Source organism: Triturus cristatus, chromosome 9 (assembly GCF_964204655.1).
Source record: "Triturus cristatus chromosome 9, aTriCri1.1, whole genome shotgun sequence".
Classification (NCBI taxonomy): Eukaryota; Metazoa; Chordata; class Amphibia; order Caudata; family Salamandridae; genus Triturus; species Triturus cristatus.
In genome coordinates this window covers 1,095,493,283-1,095,516,569 of record NC_140592.1, presented here as the reverse complement: position 1 = coordinate 1,095,516,569, position 23,287 = coordinate 1,095,493,283, and the positions used below count along the sequence as shown (strand labels likewise).

Below are 23,287 nucleotides of genomic sequence, written 5' to 3'. Positions count from 1 at the left end.
TTTCAACATGGGTAGAGTTTTGATATTCCTTTCCGAGGATGCGAAAGTATCCATGAGAAAATCGTCCTCGATGGTGTCAGAGTGGAGTTGCACACCATGATTGGCCGCAGCACGTTCAATGAGGGCGTTGAATGCGGCAGTGTCCTCTGTGGGAGACGTTTTTGCTCCATATAGCTGCGTGTCCTGTGTATCCATAGGTGCACCCGGGTCTACAGGGTCATCCCAAGCCTGGTCAGGGTCCTGTTGGCCTTCAGGGTCCATCTCTCCGGGGTAGGGGACGTGGTCACCCATGTAGTCCTCCAAAACGTCGGTTTCGGAGTGTGTCGGAGAGAAGGACTGTGGATCTTGGTAAGAGGTATGGAGAGGTTTGTAAAGAACTGGTTCCGAATACACTGGTAGCTTTTTCTTTAGCGGGATCCGGTAGGAGTCCAAAGCTGGCTCGGAAGTTATTTTCCTCTTGTGGAGCATCATTCTGCCGGTGTCGGCATCGATGATGTGTGACGGGGACGTCTCCGCAGGAGAGCGTTCGGCAGGTGTGATCCTGGTGTGGGTGACACGTGTTCTGATTTCGAACAGTTTTGGGGCCGTGGATGGTGGCAGGCAAAAAGTGATGTTGTCCGGTGCCGGAGAAGCTTTTTGTGCTTTTTTCGGCTCGGAGCCTGACGTGTCCTGGAGGGCTGCCTTGTCTTTGATGCGTTGCAAGGACGCTGCAACTTGCCGCACCTGGAACGCCGACGGTTCTGTAGAGGCGGGCGTGGACTTCTTCGGCGCCACTGGGTCATCGAGTCGAGGAGAGGTAGTAGCTGTCGACGGCGTCGATGATTGTGCCTTTGGTGCTGCTTTCGAAGCGGTGTGAGACGCAGCAGCCATTTTGACCTTTGTGGTCGGAGCCGATTGTTTCGGTGCCGGGAGCCGAGGCGGTTTTGCGGTACCGATGGTCTTTTTCCGTGTGTCGGCGCCGACGTCGGCTGCTGCAAGCTCGGCACCGAAGTCCCGTTTGGTGCGGTCGGTGCCGACGGGTTTGGCTGGCGTCGAAGGTGTGGTGGGCTTCGATCCGACCAGTGTCACTTTCAGTTTCGGTTTCTGTTGAACCAATACGGCTTTCGGTTTCGATGAAGGGAAACCAGCCGTTTTGGGTAGTAATGGCTGCCGCTGAATGTCCGAGGCCGGGCCAGAGGGCGGGGCCGAAGAACTGCGGGATAGGTCTTGGGTAAGGCCCGAAGGCGATCCCTCGACCGGAGCCATAGACTGACGCACTGGGATATCCTCAGTCGGTACGGGTAGGCCTTGCTCGTCACCGGAGCTACTCTCTTCGGCCCCTAAGGCCTCATCGTAGTCTCCTACCTCGATGTCGGCTTCGTCTCTGTGAAAGAGTCGTTCTTCGATGTCTTCCGATCCGGAGTCGTGTTCGGAAGCGGGGCTGGAGGGTAGGTTCTCCACGTCTTCGACATCTTCATCCTCGGCGCTGAAGATGTTGGTCGGGGCCGGTGCCGCTTGCTGCGCTTCAAGTCTCGCTGCTCGTCGATTCCGGAGAGTCTTCTTGGATCGGAATCGGGCACAGGCCATACATGTGGACTCGTCGTGATCCGGTGAAAGGCATTTGTTGCACACCGGGTGGGCGTCGACATGGGGATATTTCGCATTGCATACAGGACACCGCTTGAATGGTGTCCTCGATTCCATCGTCGATGTCGGGTCGATGGTCGGGTATGATGCGAAAAAGTTGTTCTTGAAGTTAGTAAACTAACAAATAACTATTGATACCGATCGGGAACAGTACCGACGCGAACTAAAGGCCTTTTGGCCTGTAAAAAGTTTTTCCTAACTTGAGTCAAGATAAGCACATCCGAACCCAATGGCGGAAAAAAACAATCTGAGGATGGAGAGGATGCCCATGCGCACCGTAGTCCAGGGGAGGAGTCACCTATCCCAGGATACTTCGAAGACTCTTCCAGGACAACAACGTGCAAACATCCGGACACAACACTAGGCGGCGATCTATGCACAGATATGAATTCAGCAGCCCACATGCCTCGAACCTGTACTTAATTTTTGGAACCCATTGGTTGGAGGTGATTCCACTCTTGGAGGATCCTCTTAAGCCGACCCTTTCTGGTGTTAAGTGTTGAGGGACGTATTGATTGAAAGGCGTTTACCTAGAGTGCCAGATTCTCTAGTGGACAGGCTCCTGCCTACTACACTGGCTCAAAGTATCTCTCATTCATAACTTGTTGCCACTATGGGCTTGCTCTCCGAGTGCCAGTCCCCCGACTAGTATGGCTTTCTTGCTGTTGTTGGACACCAGACCTCCCCCATCACTGTTACATGGTAGGTGTCCCTCTACTGAAAGAAACCCTTATCTTGCAGTGTACCACTGCCTTAGCATACTGGTATCTACTTAATTTGCTGTAACAATTTGTCCACAGATGATCTAAAATTGGTAATCAACATGCCTTTTACTGGGAAGAACTTAGGATTGTTTTTCAGGTTTGAATCCTGAGAAGCGGACCCTACTGTGCCTTTTGAGTCTGGTGCCAGTGCACAGTTGCCTGCATGTAGGAAGGACTGTATGCATATGTCGATGACTGTTACTCACTCTTGAATTACAGTTTTAGTCCCCTTTTTAAATTGTTCTGGCTGATGTTGCGCGAGATCCTCTATTTAAAAAAATTTTTTTTTAGAGATACACCATTGAGTGGCTGATGCCCTCTCCATTTTTTGCCTACTGCCTCCAGCCTTCTGCTCTCCAAGTCAGGTGGTGGTTCTGTAGATGCAGGGCCATTAGCCTTATTTATTGCTGTGGACGCAATTACAGAGCCCACTGGTGGAACTGTTTTTATGTATATTGGGTCTTGGCCTGAAAACTTGTATTTCTTCTCCACTCTTGGAATGACTGCAGTCAAAGAAGCCAGTTCTTAAAAAGGCTTCTTTGCCCTCATCATTAATGCAGGAGAAATATCTGGTTCCTTTTATGAGATGATAGGGGCATATCCAGTGGGAATCAAGCCTGTACTTGCTCTTCCTCATGCTGCACACCACATTGGTATCTGCTGCTCTTTTGACCACTGCATTGTACAATGAGAGATTAGTCTGAAGGGGAGTGTAACAAGAGTTAAGAGTACAGTTATTCTTGAGAGTCAGCTACCTCCTGCTTCCTCCTCATGAGCTGCCACCCCCAACCCTAAAGGGCAGGTAATGTGGCTCGCACAACCCCTGTGGCTCTGGTATGGCTGAGGGAGCTTCTATGGGTGGATGATCTCTAGGCCTCCATTCTGTTTTTGAGTGCATTCTGCATAATTTTAGAGTCTCGTCGAGCTTTAATTTTTCACATTGTTGCTATTTCAGCATGTGGCCACTATTTGTTCATCCAAATGCCGAGCACTTGGTATTTGATGCTCATACCTGAGCCACTCTTCCTTTTAACAGGCATCGATATGATCTTTCGCTCTAGTTGTTCTTTTTACTTCCTTCAATCCCACTCCCCTTCTGGAGAAAAGATAGTTTGCAAGGTTTGGGTTCGGACCCAGGAGACTTCTTAGTTAGTAAATTGACTGCTGAATGCCTTTTTGAAGGCCGTTCAGGTATCTTCTATTTCAATGCGTTTGGTTCAGACATGTTAGAACCATGAGTAATTGTGAGCGTATGCTTTTTGTGTCCTCTACACATGTTAGTTCGGTCCCTTTTCCGGTGCCTGCTCTGCATCCAAATCTACTGTGGCTAAATTCTCTATGTTTGAGCCTTGCTCTCCCTGGGTCTCTTCTAACATTTCCTCATCAAATGAAAGCCAGATGTTTTTCAGGAACTTTTCTTGACTGTGTAGTACGCTGAGGTTTTTCTATGGCCTTATGGTTCGGGGAAAAAGCCCATGCAAGCGTTACTATCTTTGGACTTGGTCTTTAGGTAGACACAGGTTACTGACCTTACGGGCATCCTTCTGTGCCAATCTGTGATGGCAATCCGACAAAACTAACAGGGAATATGTTCTATCACTTTCTGCTTCACTCCGCTTTGCATTCGCTGACTCCACGAGGTCAAACTCACTGATTTTTTTTTTTTAATGTAGTTCTGATCTTCTTGATGTCACTGATATTTAGTGTCCATTGTTCCACTCTGAATCTTGACACTGCCACAAACCTTTTTTCTCGACAACCACTGACATCAAGTTCCCAACACAGCTTCCAGACCCAGCAGTGGAAAAAATAATCTAAGGATGCCGACCATGAACAGGGATTTTAGGCTTACGCCTGATGCCAGGGGGCTGGCGGATTGCAGACTTCTTCCTACACAAAATATCTAGTATATACAACATCCTTCCCTGAGGAAGAGTGTAATGATTGTACTGGACAATATAAGGAACCTATCGAGCTGAGGTTCACTCCCCTGCGGGAATTCCGTTCTCCGCCCCCCCCCCACCCTCATGTCAGAGCTCAAGAAAGTGGCGTTGAAAATTAAGTCTGGTTCCCCTGCAGATCCTGCTGCACCTAGCAGAATAAGGGAGGGCAAAGAACAGATTCTTCCCTACATGCAACAACTCAGATTCATATTTTAAATGTGGGGAGGTCCAGAGGTCATGGAAGCAAGCGACGGTCATACCTTTAAAGTAAAAACCCTCAGCTAGTCCCGACCTGTTGGACAATCTCCGGCCCATCTCTCTACTCCCCTACATCTCCAAAATCACAGAGAAGGTTGAGAATAAGCAATTAGTGGCTCATATTGACAGACACAATCTACTACATCCTACACAATCAGGTTTTAGAGCGTCTTTCTGAATTGAGTCAGCACTGCTCTTTAAAACCGAGTCTATACGGAGACTAGTGGACGCCGGTCCGACGGCGGCTTGGGTCCTGCTGGACCTAAGCGCCGCATTTGATACGGTTTCCCACAAACTACTTCTTCAGCGTCTCCAGATCTGCGGACTGGATGGGGTAGCACTCAAGTGGATGCGGTCCTTTTTAGAGGACCGGAGTTTCCAGGTAGCACAACACCTGTACCGATCCAAAACCTTGCCACTCCTCCAAGGGATCCCGCAGGGCTCTATATTGAGCCCCACCCTCTAACTTCTATATCGGCCCGCTGACAGATATTATGGACAAATATAACCCCTTACAATCCTAGTCGACAGCTTAGATCGACAGGAGCTCACCTGCTCAAAATACCGAAGATAATAAGGGCTAGGATGGGAGCACGCTCATTTGGCTACCTGGCAGCAAAGAATTGGAACACACTCCCACCTCTGCTACGAGCAGAGAAATCGGAATCCACCTTTTGAAGAGGTCTGAAAATCTGGCTCTATCAGATATAGTCAGGTTTTTTTTCCCCTCTGCTCCTACTGAAACTGTTTCTTAGCGCGGGGACACACCTGCTGGTGTAGGCAGGCACTCTATAAATGTCTTATTATTACTACCCAAAATATTGTACACATCCACAAGAAAAAAAAGTGGAAAAATAGGGACAAAAATAAACGTATAAAGATCTGACGCAACAGCAAAGTTCAAAAGGGAGCTAGGCAACCTCTCAAAAGAAATGTCCTCAGTCAGAAGACAAGAGGATGCAAGAGGTTAGTGAAGATCTGGAATATGTGAAGATTGCAAAAAAGAAGCAAAAGATGCTAGCAAGAGCAAACTTCCATCATGCCCCCACCTTTATTTAACCTACTTTGAATGGGACCAGGATAGGCAACAGAGCCTCTGTATTATGAAAGATGCATAGCACACCCATCTACAGAAAGAGCCCACCACCAGTCTGCTTCACATGAGCCAGTCTCACATGAGATTCTTTGTAGGATATACAAGTAAACAATAATGCATGCTTGAGCCTGTACACATCAAGATACCACTCCACAAAGTTATTTTGCATAGTATGCCAAACCTAAATGTGCAAACAAAGCAAGCACACCCCATTTCAAGTGCATCTGCATTTGTGCAAACTGTATTCTCGCCTTTAACGCTGCTTTGTGTGTGTGCATTCCAGGAACATTATTATTATTTTTTTACACATATTTTTATTGAGTTTTTAGAATCAGTACATTTACATCCGACATATGCAATATGGGTGACATAAATAATCCAAGAATGACAAACATGTACTGCAATATGACTGGTAGTACATCGGTAAGGAAATAAATATGGATACATTTTTATGTCCAACAATATAGAATCCCACAGGTGGAGTAGAGTGAAAAGGAAGGAGTCAGATCAGTTTGTTTACACGGGTATCAAAATAATGGAAAAACTCACGGTTATGCAGCCATCTAAACATTATAACAATTAAAGAAAAAGAATGAAGAAAAGCACAAGTTACTTACTTATGTAACAATATATCTGTAAGAGATATTAGTTAGTGATAGATTGCTTACCTTAGAATATCCCCAGGCTTCAGACTGGATCCGGAAGGTTTTTGTCAGCAGTACCCCTGCGCGTCAGTAGGCGTTGTCGTACAGCTCCGCGTTCGTCGCTGGCGTCGTAGCCGCCTTCGGAACTACTTAGACACGCCCACGCACACTGACGTCAGTTCTGTACACAACTTTTCCGCGCAAGGAGCGCAGAGCCATGCCAGAGACCGACTACTGGTGCAATAGAACTAGGGACCTGAAAGGGATGACCTGAACCCTATAGAACAGTTCGCAGAACGGGCGGTAAGGAATCTATCACTAACTAATGTCTCTTACAGATATATCGTTACACAAGTAACTAACTTGTCCATCTGAAAGAGACACGTTAGTGATAGATTCCTTACTTTAGAATACATACCCAGGCAATACCAACCCCGGTGGTGGGTCTGCAAAGTGAGATTACACCAGAAAGTCACGGAGAACTGAACGGCCAAAGACGCCGTCTCTCCGGACCGGACTGTCAAGGCAATAGTGCTTAGTGAAAGTATGCAACGAGGCCCAAGTGGCCGCCTGACAGATGTCTTGCAGGGGGACACCGCGTCCCAGTGCTGTAGTAGCTGCTGTCGCCCTGGTAGAATGGGCGTGTAGCCCAACCAGGAGTTCCTTTTTAGCCAGAGAGTAACAGGCTTTAATGCACAAGACAACCCATCGGGAGATAGTTCGCTTGTGCACAGCCCAGCCTTTCTTGGCGCCCACGTAGCCAACAAAGAGCTGGTCATCCACCGGGAAGTGTTGTGTGCGGTTGAGATAGAATGAAAGCGCACGTTTTGGGTCTCGACGGTGGAGCCTCTCTTCGTCTCTTGAAGGTTGCTTAGGCGGAAAGAAAGTGGGCAGAGTGACAGTTTGCCCGAGATGAAAGGCAGAGACTACTTTTGGTAGAAAGGAGGGACGCGGTCGAAGCACAACCTTGTCCAGATGAATCACCAGGAAAGGAGGTTTGCAGGAAAGAGCCTGGAGCTTACTCACCCACCGAGCTGAGGTGATGGCCAACAGGAAGACAGTTTTCAAAGTTAATAACCGCAAAGGACAGTTATGAAGAGGCTCAAAGGGAGCGCACAACAAGTATTGAAAACCAGGTTCAAGTCCCATTGAGGCATCACAAAAGGAATAGGAGGGAAAAGGTGAGTAATGCCTTTGAGAAATTTATTGACAACTGGGGACTTGAAAAGAGGGCTGATCAGGCAGCCTAAGAAAGGCTGAAAGAGCAGAAAGCTAGTCCTTGATAGTGCCCAGAGCAGAGTCCTGCTGGGCCAAAGGAGAGAAGGAACAATAGGACTTCAGAAAGCGGGGCAGAAAGAGGATCTACAGCTTTTGCTGTGCACCATGCCCCAAATGTTTACCACCGACAGGCGTATACCGTTTTAGTGGCGGGACGCCTGGCTGCCAGAATTACATTACAGACTTCAAGAGGCAAGTCAAATGGAATCAGCTGTCGCCGCTCAAGCTCCACGCAAGGAGATGGAGGCTGGACCGGTTCGGGTGGAGGACCGTCCCCTGTTGCTGTGACAGGAGAACCTCCCGAAGAGGCAGTCGGATCGGGGGTCCACGCTCATACTGAGTAGCTCGGGATACCAAACTCTTCAAACCCAGTCCGGTGCCACAAAAACGACTTGGGCCCGGTCGCGTCTGATCTTCAGCACTCTCGGCAGAAGTGGTATAGGCGTACAATAGATCGCAACGAAAAGCGTCGCCTAGCGAGTACCGCCTTGGAAATTCCAACACGAAGAACTGCTGACATTGCGCGTTCTCTCCGGTGGCGAATAGATCCAACCAAGTTTCTCCCCACTGCTGAAAGAGACCTTGCGCCACCTCTGAGCTAAGACGCCATTAATGATCCAACATGCACCTGCGGCTGAGTTCGTCCGCCTTGGCGTTCAGGGTACCTGCCAGGTGTTGAACCATCAAGGAAATGCCTTGACGTTCCAGCCACGTCCAGAGACGTAGAGCCTCCTGACATAGGGTCCACGACCGCACCCGCCCTGCTTGTTGCAGTACCAAATGGCGGTGGTGTTGTCTGTGAACACCTGCACTACTCTCCCCTTGACAGAGGGAAGGAATGCTTTCAGTGCAAGGAGGATCGCCCGGAGCTCCAGGTAGATATGGAGCTTGGACTCCGCTGGAGACCAGAGGCCTCTGATCTCCGCCTCTCCAATGTGGCCGCCCCATCCCAGGAGGGACGAGCCCGTCACTACTGTGTGCTCTGGTTGAGGAAGGGAGAGGGATCTGCCGCTGACCCAATGCTTGTCCGTGAGCCACCACTGCAAGTCCTGTGCAGTGCCCTCCGCGATCTGGACGTAGTCCGACAGGTTCCCCCGATTATGCGTCCACTGGAACTTCAGGTCCCACTGCAGAGCCCACATATGCCATCTGGATTGATGGATCAGCAGGATGCAGGAGGCCATGAGGCCCAGCAGCCTCAGGGTCTTCCTGACCGAAACCCAGGACCAGGGCCGAAAGTTCAGAATCATAGCCCGAATTTCCCGGACTCGCTGTTCGAGAGGATAAACCCAAAACTGCGCCGTATCCAGAACCACTCCGATGAAGAGGAGCTTCTGAGAGGGAATCGGGTGCGACTTCGGCACGTTGATGGAAAACCCCAGCAAATGCAGGAGGTCGGCCGTAGTCTGGAGGTGGAGAGACTACTGCCTGGGGTGAGCCCGCCTTTAACAGCCAGTCGTCGAGATAGGGTAAGACTGAAACCCTGATCTGCGCAGATGAGCTGCGACCACCGCCATCACTTTCGTGAACACCCAAGGGTCGCTGGCAAGGCCAAAAGGGAGCACAGTGAACTGAAATTGCTCATGGCCTACCGTGAACCGTAGGTAACAACGGTGGGCCGGCAGGATGGGGATATGAAAATAAGCATACTGCAAGTCCAACACTACCAGCCAGTCTTGCGGGTCTAGGACAGACAAGAGCTGAGCAAGCGTGAGCATCTTGAACTTCTCCTTCCGGAGGAAGCGATTGAAGTTCCGGTGGTCTAAGATAGGACGTAGGCCCTCGTCTTTCTTTGGAACCAAGAAGTAGTGGGAATAACAACCACGACCTACTTCTGGCGTCGGAACGCGCTCGATGGCCCTCTTGGCCAAGAGTGCCGCAACTTCCTGCTGGAAAAGTGACAAGTGATTACCCCGACATGCGGTGGTACTGAGGTGGCATGGCTGGAGGGGAGGGAGTAGCCCCTTTGGACTATTTGCAGAACCCACCTGTCCGAGGTGATGGTGCACCAGTGAGGAAGGTGATCGCGAATCCTGCCACCCACTGGCGTCTGGTGCCTGAAACACCGGACTAGGAAGGTTTTGAGGCGGCGGCAGGGGCGGTGGTGGATTGACCTGCCCCCCACCACGGTGGGGCCCACGGGTGCGTTGAGACTGCAGCTGCGCAGGCTTGCAGGTCTGAGAGGAATGCGCATGGGCGTCTCAACCCTGACCCCGAAAGGAGCAAAAAGCGGACCCCGAGGGCGTGCGCGTGGTGGCGAGACCCAAGGACTAGGCTGTAGCCCGAGAGTCCTTAAAGCGTTCCAGGGTGCTATCCGCCTTGTCACCAAAGAAGCGTGTGCCATCAAAGGGCATGTCCAACAAAGTGTTCTGGACATCCCCGGAGAAGCCAGTAGTTCTGAGCAAAGCATAACGGCGGAGCGCCACCGTTGTGGAAAGTGCCCTGCCTAAGGAATCTGCTGTGTCAAGCCCACAACGGATGGTAAATTTAGCAGCATCTCTCTGTGAGAAAGTGGCTCTGTATATACTGTTCCCTAATAGGTAGAGGGTGTACAGAGTCCACAGTCCCCCAGAGGCTGATAGAGGTCAAAGTAAGGTATGACCTTACTCTCAAAAGTGGTAGCTTGGTCGAGCAGTAAGGCAGTACCAGAGGACAGTGTAAAGCATTTATTGTACACACTCAGTCAGCAAATGGTTTCACACACTCAATAACTGAACTCTAGGCCAATGGTTTATATATATATAATATATGCTTGTTTTATTTTTAGAACCACAAAGGGGATAAAAATATACTTTCTCAGAATGAGAGGTTGAATATAAACACTTTTGTCTTAAGCAATACATTTATATAAACAGTCACAGTTGGTTGCAATAAACAATCCTATTTCCTAAACATAACAATGCATTGAGCTCAATGGTAAATTCAGGTTATTTGTAATAAATTACTTTTCAGATTACTTTTGGAATTCCAGGTCTGGCTCCTAGATCCAGCCTTGGGTCAGTATTCAGAATCAAGTGATGAAAGTCGACTTAATAACTAATGATTTTTAAATAATATTTAGCTATTTCAAAAGTTAGCACTTAGAAAATATTTGAAGAAAAAGCCAGTCAATGTTACCCTATGAGGAAAATGAAGTTAGCGGTTTAAGGGTAAGTACTCGACTGGCAGAGTTGAAATTCCGGGCATAGACTCAGGGGTCCCCCAGTGTCAGGTAGGTACAGTTGGTTCACCCTCAGCGGTTTCAGGACGGCCGGGTACAGAGAGAGTTAGGCCCAATGTTATCCTATGAGGGATAGGGGGGCCTTGGTTGGTGGCTGCTGTCTGGCAAGCCACGCGGCTGTGGGAGCTGGGCTCCTGGTCACTTACTCAGGGCAAGTGGGGAAGTAAGTTAGTGTAGAGAGTGCACTGCCAGGGCCACTCGGGCGGCTGGGTGCAGGGTGCTTTTGAGCCGTCGGGCGCTCAATGGAAATCAATGGGAATATTCCGGTTTGGAAAAAGGCTGCAGGCTCGGGGACGAGGATGCTCCAGGTGCCGCCACCACCACTTCGAGAGGTAAGTTGGGTAGTTGTAGGTTAGGTGGGTACCCCGGGATTGGGCACAGGGGGCCGTAGGGCGCCGGGTGCAGGGGTGCCTTTTGAGGTCGGAAATCTTACCCTCTTGTCGATCGGGGCTGGGGTGGCACTTGGTTCTGAGGCTGCAGGCTTCTTCCGGAATGTCGAGGGGGGTCCTTGGGTGCCGGACTCGGGGTCACAGTCGCCGTGGGGTCGTCCTCAGGGTCTTTGTCCACTCCGGCACTGGCCAGGCTTGGCTGGTGCAGAGTGTGTTGGGTCCGCGGTTCCGGGCTGCTGCCAGGGGTTGAAAATAGGTTTCTTGAGTAGAGCCTCTACTCATGGGAGACCCAGGGGCTTAGAGCCAAAAGGTAGCCAGGTCCTCCGGGGTTGGTGAGGTTGCTGGCCACGAGAGATGCCGCGCTGGTGCAGGTTCGAGAGTCGACAGGCCGGTAGGGCTGGGGCCAAAGCAGTTGGTGTCTCCTTCTCTTTTTAGCAGCTGCAGGGCAGGTCCTTGTTCTTCTTGCTCTTCTTGTAGTTTTCTATCTGGAATCGAAGGAAGGTTCAGGGTGCCCCTAAATACTAGATTTAGGGGCGTTACAGGTAGCTGAAGGCCAGGGACCAATGGGTCCTTGTCCTGGGGTGGGTACACCCCCTATCCTGCCTCTCTCCTGTGGGAGGGGGGCAGTAGCCTAATCCTGATAGGGTAGGGCCTCCCATCTTCAAGATGGCGAGAGCCCGGAGATGTGCTTCACCTCGCCTCCCCCACCTGAGGGGTGGGGTGGGCAGGCTGGCACATCCCCTGTCCTTGTATGGGGTTTCCGGCCAAGCTTCCCGCCAGAGTGGGGGGTTGCAGTGGCCTGGGGAAACTCCAAATGGCGGCCTGCCTTTGAAGCTTCCCTTTGCTCATCCTGGGGGAGGAGATTTCTCACCTCACCCAGGATGTGCATTGTTGCAGGCCCGGGAGAGCAGGGGCTCTCCCACCCAGGGGTCCAGCAACGTGTCTGCTGTGTGGCAGCCTGGGCAGCCTCAGAGCAGACGTGGATTGTAAGTTAGCTGTAAGGGGGCATCTCTAAGATGCCCTCTGGGGTGCTTAGTACATTAAATCCTACACTGGCATCAGTGTGGGTTCAATGTGCTGAGAAGTTTGATACCAAACTTCCCAGGCTTCAGTGGTGCCAATATGGTGCTGTGGAGCTCGTGTTTGACAAGCTCTCAGCACCATGTACTCTTAAATGACAGCACTGCACTTACAGTGCCCAGGAATGGACCCGGGTACTGTAGGGGCACAGGGCTCCTGCTCCTGTGCCCACACCATAGGCGTAATGCACCCAGCTAGAGGGGTGGCTGACATATGCCTTGGCAGTGTAGGTGATGGGCATGGTACACAGTGATGTGTGCCATGTCGACTCTTTGTTTTGTCCTGCACCCAGACACTCAGCCTGCAAGGGCAGTGTGTGTGTAAGGGTACAGGGCCTCTGAGGGTGGCACAATGAGTGCTGCAGCCCTTAGAGGCCTTCCATGGCCACAAGGCCCTGGGTACCTAGGGTACCATTTACTAGGGGCTGACATGTGGCCAGGGTTTGCCAATTTGGAGTTTGTGTGTTTTAAGGAAGGAACATAGGCCCTGGGCACCTGATTGGCAGGAGTCCAGGGTACACTCAGTCAAAGTACATTCAGCAATTTAGCAAAAAGTGGGGGCATACCATGCAAGAAAGATGGCACTTTCTCACACTCTCCCTTCGGTAATGGCCTGGGAGAGAACCGCCTGTGCTTCCACAGGGCACCGAGGCAGCACCTGTGCCACGGTGTCCCACACAGAATGGGTATAGCGGCCCAACAGGCACGCAGTATTCACCACTCGCAACCCAGAACTGGCAGATGTGAAAAATCTTTTTCCGAAACTGCTCCAGTTTCCTAGATTCCTTGTCCGGAGGTGCAGAAGGGAATGCGCTCGGTGAGGAAGAAGCCTGGACAACCAGACTCTCAGGCGTCGGGTGTTGTGTGAGAAAGCTGGGATCGCCCGGCGCCGGGCGATGGCGGCGTGCCACACCCTTGTCTACAGGAACCCCTGTGTTAGGTTTGTTCCAGGTGCTGAACAGGATATCAGTAAGCACCTTACTGAAGGGCAGCAACGGCTCCGCAGAGGACGACTGTGGCAGCAGCACCTCAGCCAGGAGATTGGTCCTGAGAGGTACAGAAGGGAGCGAGAGGTAAAAAGCTTCAGCCGCCCGACGCAACACCACTGAAAAAGTCCCAACCTCCTCCATAGCCACGGAAGAAGGGGACAGTTTACCAGGGTGTGGAGAGAAATCCAGATCTACTGGACACTCCATGTCGCCTTCCCATTCAGGCTCATCCCCACACTAAGCTGCAAGAGGGTCCTCTTCCAATACTCTCCATCATCAACCGGTTGTTGAGGAGGCCGATAAGGACGAGGTGCGCGGAGAAATGGGACAAACTCCCCACTAAGAAACGGAATTGGGGGGTAAGATACCAGTGCCGGTTCGGCACCGTCTGGTGTCAGCAGTGGCGCCGCGAGGCCTGAGCCGCAGGGCATGGGGCTGGTGTAGCCGAGGCTAAAGGCGGCGGCACGGTGGCAGACCCACCCGACGGGTCCGCGGGGCCGGAAGGCGCTCCGGAGGGACCCGATGGGGCAAACAAATGGCGCAAGGCTGACACGAAGGCCTGCACCTCGTCCGAAGTCGCGTGCGGTCCCGGAAAGGGTGGGTAGGCCACAGGCAACAACAGAGGCTCCAACAGAGCCGCTGGGGAGTGACCGCCCACCCCCTCCACCGCATCCAGCGACCGGTGAGGGGTAGAGGAAGAGCGACATCGCTTCTTCGACTTTTTATGGCGCCTAGGCTTACCTGTCCCCGATTCCAGCGAGCGATGCGGATGGCTCCGCGACCAGTCCCTCGACCTCCCACGGGAGCGGGACCTCGATCGGCGCGGAACCGATTGCCCGACCTCCAACAACTTTCGGGAACGCTCCCGCAAAGCTTTCGGTGCCATAGTCCGACAATCGGGGCATGCCTCTGGGTCATGAGACTGCCCCAAGCAGAACAGACACGTCAAGCGGGTCCGCTACCGACATGTTCTGACTGCAGGCCCTACAGGACTTAAACCCGGGCATCCCTACTGCACCAGGAGTCAAGTACTCGACAAAACAAGTTGTCAGAAACCTAGTTAAAACTTTTAACTAGGGGGTACCGCTCTCTCTCGGATCTGCGCTGAAAAAGAAAGAACTGACGTTAGCGCGCCTCTAAGTAACTCCGATGACGTTATCTCGGCGGCTACGATGCCAGCGACTTACGTGGAGCCGTACGACGCCACCTACCAATGCGCAGGGGTACTGCTGACGAAAACTTTCCAGATCCAGTCTGAAGCCTGGGGATATTCTAAGGTAAGCAATCTATCACTAACGTGTCTCTTTCAGATATTTTGAAGTTACCCCGCTCATCATGGTTCTCAGTTCCATCATATATAATGTTATGCATACATAAGATTGTATGCACTTTTTAAGCAACAAAGAGATCTAAAGCGTATTCAGTTATATATACATACATGCAGTCCTGGGCAATAAAAACAGACATGGAATGACATGGTATTATACAGATTCAGGCGAGTGAACTGTAGGGGGCATGGGAAGTGAGGGTGTCGCAGGCCCAACCGGGGATACCGGAGGGGTAAGTGTGTCTAGGGCTTTAAATGTTTGTAGCATATGGTCCTATTCCAGAGAAATAGGAGTCTTTTGCAGACCTCGGAATTCTTCTTGCCTAATGATTGCACTTTCTGCTGTGCCCCATCGAATCATTTCTGCTTGCCAAATAAGAGGTGTATGGGGGAGGCTGACTTCCACCTCATTGTGATAGCTCGCTTCGCTATGAGTACAGCTAGATCGGCAAATCTATACTGAACTTTCTGGTGTTTGGGGCGTTTATGCAGCCCCAGCAGACAGCTGACTGCAACCGAACAAACAGCTGTACCCGTAACCTCCTTTACTGTATAACTGATTGTGTGCCAGTACACTTGTAGTCTAGGACAATCCCATAACATGTGGATAGGTCAGCATCCTCCTCCCGGCATCTAGGACAGGAAAGCTGTGCGTTAGGGTAAATGCAGTTACGGCGATGTGGTGTGAGATAGGCCCTGTGTATTATCATGTACAGTATGTATTTGAATTTAGCATTACGGGAGACTTTTTTAGGAAATTCTAAAATGGAGGCCCATTCTTTATCCGTTATTTCCCTCCTCAAATCCAGCGACCACAGAGTTCGGAGTGGAGTTAACACTGTTGCTGCGTGTATTCGAATACCCAGATAGAGCAATCGAGTAAGACGGCGCCCCTCTCCCATCAGATATGTTGCGTAAACCAATTCATGCTTTGGAGGTTCAGTCCCAGTAGGGGACCAGTGGAGCTTGATATAGTGAGAGATAGTGGCATGAAGGAGAAACAGTGTCGGAGTGACCCCTTGAGCCCAGATAAAGTTATCAGGGTCTGCTAACGCACCATCAATGAACAGTGCCCCAATTGCCGACACCCCTTCTTGTTCCCATAGAGATACAGTTTGTGTTGAAACTAAGCCACGTGCTGTAGGGAGCCAAGAAAAAGAGGGCTCTTTTTGTATATTGAAGAGTATTCTTCCAATACATTAATGCGGTCTTGAGCGAGGGGGGAGCCGTGGATGGGATCTTAACATGCGGTAAAAGTAAAGTGTGAAGGGTGCCCTGATGGAGAAGCCGTGGCATGTAGCCTATCTCTTGGATGCATCATCCCGCTAGCCAGTAGGATAATCACTGTAGTTGGCTAGTCATGCAATACGGACGAAAATCTGGTACACCAATACCATCCTCCTCAGGGCGTAGTAGTAGTTGGGCCAGGCTCACTCTCCTGTGACCCTTGCCCCAAATGAGTTCCGACAATAAGGTATCAAGTGTACGAAAAATGTGAGGTGGAGAACAACTGGTATATTACTGAAAAAATAAAGGAGGCGGGGAAGCATTACCATTTTAGAAATGGCTACTCTGCCCATCACAGACAATGGCAATGACGTCCAAAAGGAGACCTGCGTTCGGAGTGAGCGTATTGTCTTCGACAAATTGCAGTCTATTAGATCCTGGGGAGTTCTGTAGATTTGAATACCCAAAAACCTGAAAGTATCCGGGGCAGCCATTAATGTTAAGTCACTGAAAGATACCGGGTCCGGGGCATCTCTATATTGCATATAAAATGCATATGATTTATTTGCATTGATAATCAGGCCCAATATCCGTTCAAATTGTTGAAATATGGAGAGAATGGGATCCAGAATTACTGTAAGGTCTTTTAGATAAAGAATAATATCATTGGCATACGCTGACGCTATGTGTGTTGTATTAATTGGAATCCCCAAGTCTATGGCTTCTTTACATAGCTTGAGGAGTAGGGGTTCCAGTGCCAAAACAAACAGCAATGGTGAGAGGGGGCATCCCTGCAGAGTACCCCTGGTTATAGAGTAAGCAGCAGATATATAAGAGCCAATCCGGGCTCGAGCCGTGGGGGAAGTGTACAGTAACTCGACCCATTTCAGGTAACCCCTTGGAATGCCAAATCTTTCCATTGACGACATGTAGGTCCAATCGAGCGTATCAAAGGCTTGTTGCATGTCTAAAGAGATACACCCAGTAGCGCAAAAGAGGTCAGCTGCCAATGCCATGAGATGGAGGCGTCTGATATTATGTGACGTACGGCGCCCAGGTACAAAGCCGCACTGGTCGATATGAATAAGTTTAGGAAGATAGGGGAGGAGGCGCTTGGCTAAGATTTTGCTAAGTATTTTATACTCAGTAGGTAAAAGCGATAAGGGACGAAAACCTGACAAGTCGCGGGGATCCCGGTTAGGCTTGGGCAGGGAAGTCACTAATGCCTGCATAGTAGTGATAGGCAGAGTGCTCTTATCCATTGCCGTCTTGTATAGTATCAAGGTGGAAATCTAATGTCTCGGCGTAAGTAAAATAAAACTCCGCTGGTAAGCCATCAAGACCTGGGGTCTTATTCCTGGGAAGATCCTAGATGGTTTCCTTGATTTCATTTCTTGTGATAGGGCCCTCCAAGTCCGATTGGGCGTCTGTTGTCAGTTTAGGAAATGGAAGGTCTTCTAGGAAGGTTGGTATATGTTCATGTGATGGAACTGCTGGCGCTGTGTATAGTGCTTTGTAGTATGTATAGAATGCCAGGTTAATGTCTGCCTGTGTCGAGGCTATGGTACCATCCGAAAGGGATAGTTCAAGTATCGGAACAGGCGGGGGCGTGTCGCGGATGAGACGAGCTAGAAGGGTCCCTGACCTATCTATCTCCTTATGACTGCGTTTGTGTTCTAATCAATCAAGCGGAGTTGTTCAAGTAGTTCTGCATGTTTAATTCTGGCTTCTTGTAACTGTGCTTTCTGAACAGGGTCAGCAATGGCCACAATTTCAAGCTTATTCAACGAGTCTTCTACCACAATGAGATTCTTGTGTGTGACCTGTCGTGCCCCAAAAATTGCTCCTATAGCCGTTCCCCTAATCCCGGATTTAAATGCGTCCCACTCAACTAAACAGGAGGATGCATACGCGGTATTTTCGGTGAAATAATTAGCAATGGCTGTCCCTAAAGCAGTCTGAAACACTGCGTCTTCAAGGGTCCGTGGCTATAATCGCCAAGTCGGGACAGGGGTGGGAACCCTCCCCCAAGCAAGAGCATCTCAAGCGGATTATGGTCGAGTAATGTTTTCCCGAGATATGTAGCTTCAGTGATTTGAGGTGTCAGGGATGTTGTCCAAAAAATTCTGTCTATTCTGGTGTGCAATTGATGTGGGGGGGAATAAAATGAATATTCCCGACTATCGGGATGTTGTATACGCCACACATCGTGGACCGTTCAGCCCGCAGCACAGGCATGTAAAAAGTCTGCCTTTTTGGTAGTTACTGCTCCTCGGACCGGGGGTGAGAGCGGTCCATGTGTACATCCAATACATAATTAAAATCTCCACCAATTACCCAGGGATATATTACCCAGTCCATTAATATCGTGTTAAGGTTAGTGAGGTAAGCATTTTGTTCATAATTTGGAGCATACACGCTACGAGGACCATCTGGATACCATCAAGTTTACCCTGCAATATGACACAGCGGCCCGCCGTGTCTATCCGCTGTTCCACCAGCACAAAGGGTATCCCACCTCTAATCGAGATGAGGGATCCTCTTGCAAAGGCAGAATAAGCTGTGTAAAAAATGTGTCCTTTCCATTTTTTCCGCATTTTGGTGAGTTCAGAGTTAGTTAAGTGCGTTTCTTGGAGAAAAAGCTAAGTGAACTTTACGCCTGTTCAATTGAGCATAAATTGTGTGTCGCTTGTGGACTGACCCCATGCCTCGCACATTCCATGTTAACATTTTATATTTACCGGACACAGCCATAGTCTAGAAACCAGTGATACAAGAGTGTCCCAGGAGAGCACATTGAATACAATACAATAAGAAAAGTAGTGTGGATCAGGAACCAATACCCTTCACATAAAACACAACCCCCAATACTTGGACCAACAATCGTTGCATTCCAGGAACATTATTTAGTAGCTAATAAATATGGTCACCAAACTAATTTGCTGGGATTCTTCCATACATGTACAGCTGTTGGTGACTACCTCCTCCACTGAACAACGGATATCACCCCATAAGAGGAGGGCTATGCAAACATTCACAGATGACAATAGAGATTGAGGGGAGCAGGTGTGTAAAACTTTAAGCGGGGGAACCCCTTTTAGGCGTATTTTATTTTATTCCGTTTTGTGCTGGTCGAATGAGATTTAGTTGTCTTGTGCATGCTAGTCGTCTAATCAGCATGTTCTGGAGGAAGAGGTGATCCCTTACAATTGCTGAGGTAGAAGCATCCTCGTTTGTGTACTCATGAGAATTACCCTTTAAAGATCTTCTGAATGGTGCTACCCATGGCACTTAATTATGCCTGCCTGGAGTATGAAGTACACAATTTTATTCAGTGCATTGGTGCCACCTCCTGTTGGACACTGGGGCTTAGGTCCCAGCAACACTGCAGCTAAGGGACTTCACCTTTGTATGGGCAACACTGGAGCCGGTGCTACACCTGCAGCACATGTACATCTCCCAAATACTACAGATACAGCGCTTGAAAGTATGACATAGCTGGGCATGGGAACAGGCGCCAACAGTGACATGTTCTTGTCTTTTTCTCTGGAGTTTAGTTGTGTGGCCACAGGTTCTCTTATGGTCATGGGCAGAAAGTTTTATAACAAGCAAATATTTTCGCTTTATCACTGGAATTCTAACTTGGGCAGCTGCAGCTCCCTATTATGCAGATGGAGATTGCAGGGCAACCTGTCACAAATCCCTTTAGATAAACATTATACCAATTGTGAAGCATAATGTGCAACAGTGGTTACCACGTTATAGCATTTTTAAAAATTCCTTTCAGTAAAGGTGCTGGTTAAAGAACGACTGATTAAGCTCAAGTACCTTCAGTGTTACAAATCTAGTTGTCTATGCATTCAGTAGGTCACTTACGAATGATATTGAATGATTTAATCAAGCAAATATAGTCCATTGCATATCTGTAGAGTAGGATATTTGGAGTTTTATTTTTATAACACCTTATTGTTTGCATCAATTGTTTAAGCAGTTTAACATGGGAAACCTTCCACCATTCCTGGCTTTTGTCGGCACCAGCAAGTTGCAATTAGGAAGTTGTGTTTTTAACTTTGTAAGTAGGAGTGAAAAATCCCAACATGAAATATTGCTGGTTAAAAAGCAAGCAGGAGTCATGCATGACATAAGGTCACTAGAGTTTGTGTTTTTCTATTTTTTAAAGTGTTCCTTACTTTTGCTGGTCAACCCACATTCTCAATGCTAAAGCGCTTGTAGCTTTTTGGATAAACAGCTTGGCACTCCCCATGGGAATGCTGGAAGGCTGGGCTGTCAGGAGGTTATAAAGTAACAGGTTTGCCAAAACGGCCTCAGGCTAGGCACCAAACGACAAGGAGAAGGGAAAACCCAAAAGCAGCACTACCTACACAAACCATTGGTGGGCCCTCAGACATCACAAACATCCGCTCATGACCTTTACCTCTTAGAGGCCAGTCCTCCTGCCAGTCCTGCTGCCCTGTGTGCATAACAGAGCTAGAGTGTTAGCTCACTAGCCACCTCTTTACGGGGTGTTATACTCAAGTCATTCACATCTGTCAATGTCTTAGAAGTAGTTTTGAACCTGTGCGGAATGTGCACCATGCAATCACAGCCATCGTCCTGAACCTGTTGAAGTGTGGAGAGCCACAAGTCAGGGGCAAGATCCAGTCCTCGGCTCATGAAGAGAGCCATATAGTGCGTCTTACGTGACAACAGAATATGTGGAAGTGATAAGGAATGAGGTGGTACTGCTATGTGAGGGCCTGTTAAACACTTTTAGGTGCCCTACCACCGGACGTGAAAAGTCGAATTTTAAAGGTACAAGTTACATTAAACCAGAAGATAAATGTGCCACTATTTATTAAGTGCAGCTACAATGGTAGGGTTTGTCTATCCAATCCTGGTTAATGGGGTATTCGCAGAAGAACTGTTTAATGAGAGAAGGTACTGGCAGTGTGTAAAAAGAAGGGGCAGTTAGCAGAGAGTGAACTGAGTGTTGACAGTGCTGGAGAACAGGCAAGGCACTGTGTGAGCAGAAGGGCAGGGATCAGACAGGAGCAATGTGTATAAGGACAGTAAAGGTATGATCAGTGGTGCTAAAGAGCAAACCAGTGGTTACGCTCAATTGACATGGTGGGTAGAACTCAGTCTGTGTTGATGGCTGCTTCTTGGAGCCATACCACAACACACTAGTTACAGCCGGTGCTTAATTTGTAAAATAAAGACTGCCAGTGCCCAATGCACTGCTCAAAAGCCAGGCCAGCGCCATAAAGTGTCTGCGCACCACATACAAGGCTGCATACTCCTGAATCCACTTCAGACCTCTTTAATCCACTGCCAGTCGCTCCCTGTCCCTTTATCTCACTCTTGGCGGTCCTTGCGTTCTCCCTTGGTGAGAGTTTTTCGGTCTTTCTTCCTCCGTCTTTTCACTTTGTTTTCCCTCTCTGGTCTCGTGAAAGTCTGATGAAGAAAACAAGTGCCAGTCCCCAAAAATGAGTGTTGGTTCCCCCTCCCATTGGCAACCAGCAGCTCAGATTAAGCACCGGTTATGGCAAAGCGCAGCTTTTCTAAATCAGCCTCCAAGCTTTGTGGTACCTACACTGGGTATCAGCTTGCTACTTTGAGACATGCATAAGGACGTACGCTTTGATTAAATTCTTGTTTTATTTATGCCTAGTCCCCAGATCTCCTGCACAATCAACGTACCTGCTTCTTCAGATTGTCTGCCATTTTCTGCACTGCTAATTTCTCCTTTTTCACAGTCTCTATATTTTGCCTACAACACAAATCGTAAAATAACTGCATTATTTAACCAAAGGTGCTCAGTTTTCGTTAATGAAACACTCTGCATGCAGTTTTCTTTCTGTAGGCAGTCACGTGCATCACTTCTGAATATTCTTACCACAGTTCCTCTTGAGAGCTGTATAGTTCTTTTAACCTTTGATTGTAGACATCAGCCTCCTCTTTAAAGTTGGAAATTTCCTTTTTCAGAGATGAATTTTCCTCTCTCAGCCCCTCAGTTTCACATCTAAAACAATGACACCAAAAAACTAAATCAAACTGATACTGCCCCACATGCCGCAAATACCACTCGTAATTAGACATATTTTAGTAGTGAGGGAGGGAATACAATCATCAGCAAGGATTGGAGTCCCAGTCACACTGGACTCTAGCTTTCATGAGCAGTTACAGCTAGATTTAATTTCAGAGTCCTCTCTTCCAAATTCCTTGCATTAATTTTTATTGCTCTTAATAGGCACATTGATAATCTTACCAGTTCACACTATAGTTTTATCTCATCTTTCAACACTAATTTTTATTCATTATGCTAAATAGAATTTCACAGTCCTCTCTTCCGGATTTGTTAACATTTATTATTATTGCTATTAATTGCCAAAACAGGATCCAGGTACATCAGTCTATTCTAAAGACCGCATAATTCCGAGGTACTTAAATATTAAGAAAGGGAAAAAGGATTTTTTTTCTGTGCAATTTTCCACAAATTCAGTATTGTTCACTATATCTGTTCCAAGCTTTCCAATGGGCAGTGATTAGCTAAACAGATTCCTGTGTCAAGATAGACAACTACATTCATTATTATAGATTTATTTTTAATTGCATTTTTGCCACAATAATGGGCACCCTTTCATAGGGAGAATAGTTGCCTTACATTAATGAGACATTCTCGCCGGCAAGTTTTCCACAACAGCAGACTCTCTCAACGCCTTAGGAGTCAGCCGAATTTGTATGAAGAATGCTTGGAAAAGAGATTCTGGATGTAGATCTGTTAGTCGCCCAGAACGATAAAAGTTAAATTTGAAAAGTAGAACCCTACCCCTTGGGTTGCTGCAGCAGGTTTTTGCAATTGTTTTGCTCCGCAAACTATTGTTTAGTGCCTACTTTTGAGAGTGGTAGATTTAGTTCCAGTAACACACTTTTTCCTTTCTAGATTATATTTTAACGCAATGTTATGTTCAAAGGACCTCCTGCTCTCCAGGTTACAAACTATTTTTGTTTCTAGGAGGTTCTCCCGCTTTGCTTTCTACCGTTGTGTAATCACTGCAGTACAGAAGCAACTGCAACTGCCTGCAAGTGAATAATTTGTTGGCCAGTAAATTAGTGTTCATAGTCTCTGAGTTAGAGCCATTATTCATTGCTTTGACTAGTGCTTTGTGGACTATTTTAGTGTCTAGTTTTGAGACTAGTTTAGATTCAGTGAGGCAGTGCATGAAAGCGATCTAGTGTTTCCTTCCTAGCATCTCTGACTGCATCTTTCTTCTTCCAGCTCGTCTTCCAGGTGACCGATATCATCGTAGACCAATAAGTCAAGTACTTCGAAAATAAATTTATAAAGCACATAGCTGCCCCAGCAGTGGGGGATCCTAATGCTGGTCCATTGCAATGTACATACTGGATTAATTGCTAAGCTTAAAAACGTATTTTAAGCCTCAAG

At 48.5% G+C, this 23,287-nt stretch overlaps 1 protein-coding gene across 7 annotated transcripts in view; it reads right to left on the bottom strand.

Annotated features, from left to right (window-relative positions):
* The window catches only part of NIN (ninein), a 388,280-nt gene that overhangs the window by 127,652 nt on the left and 237,341 nt on the right, over window positions 1-23,287 (bottom strand). For all 7 annotated transcript variants that reach the window (XM_085626981.1, XM_085626982.1, XM_085626984.1 and 4 more), the window contains 2 exons: window positions 21,737-21,862; window positions 21,541-21,610 (listed from right to left, as the gene is read on the bottom strand). In XM_085626981.1, the coding sequence (XP_085483107.1) occupies window positions 21,541-21,610; window positions 21,737-21,862 (196 nt within the window). The remainder of the gene's footprint in view (window positions 1-21,540; window positions 21,611-21,736; window positions 21,863-23,287) is intronic.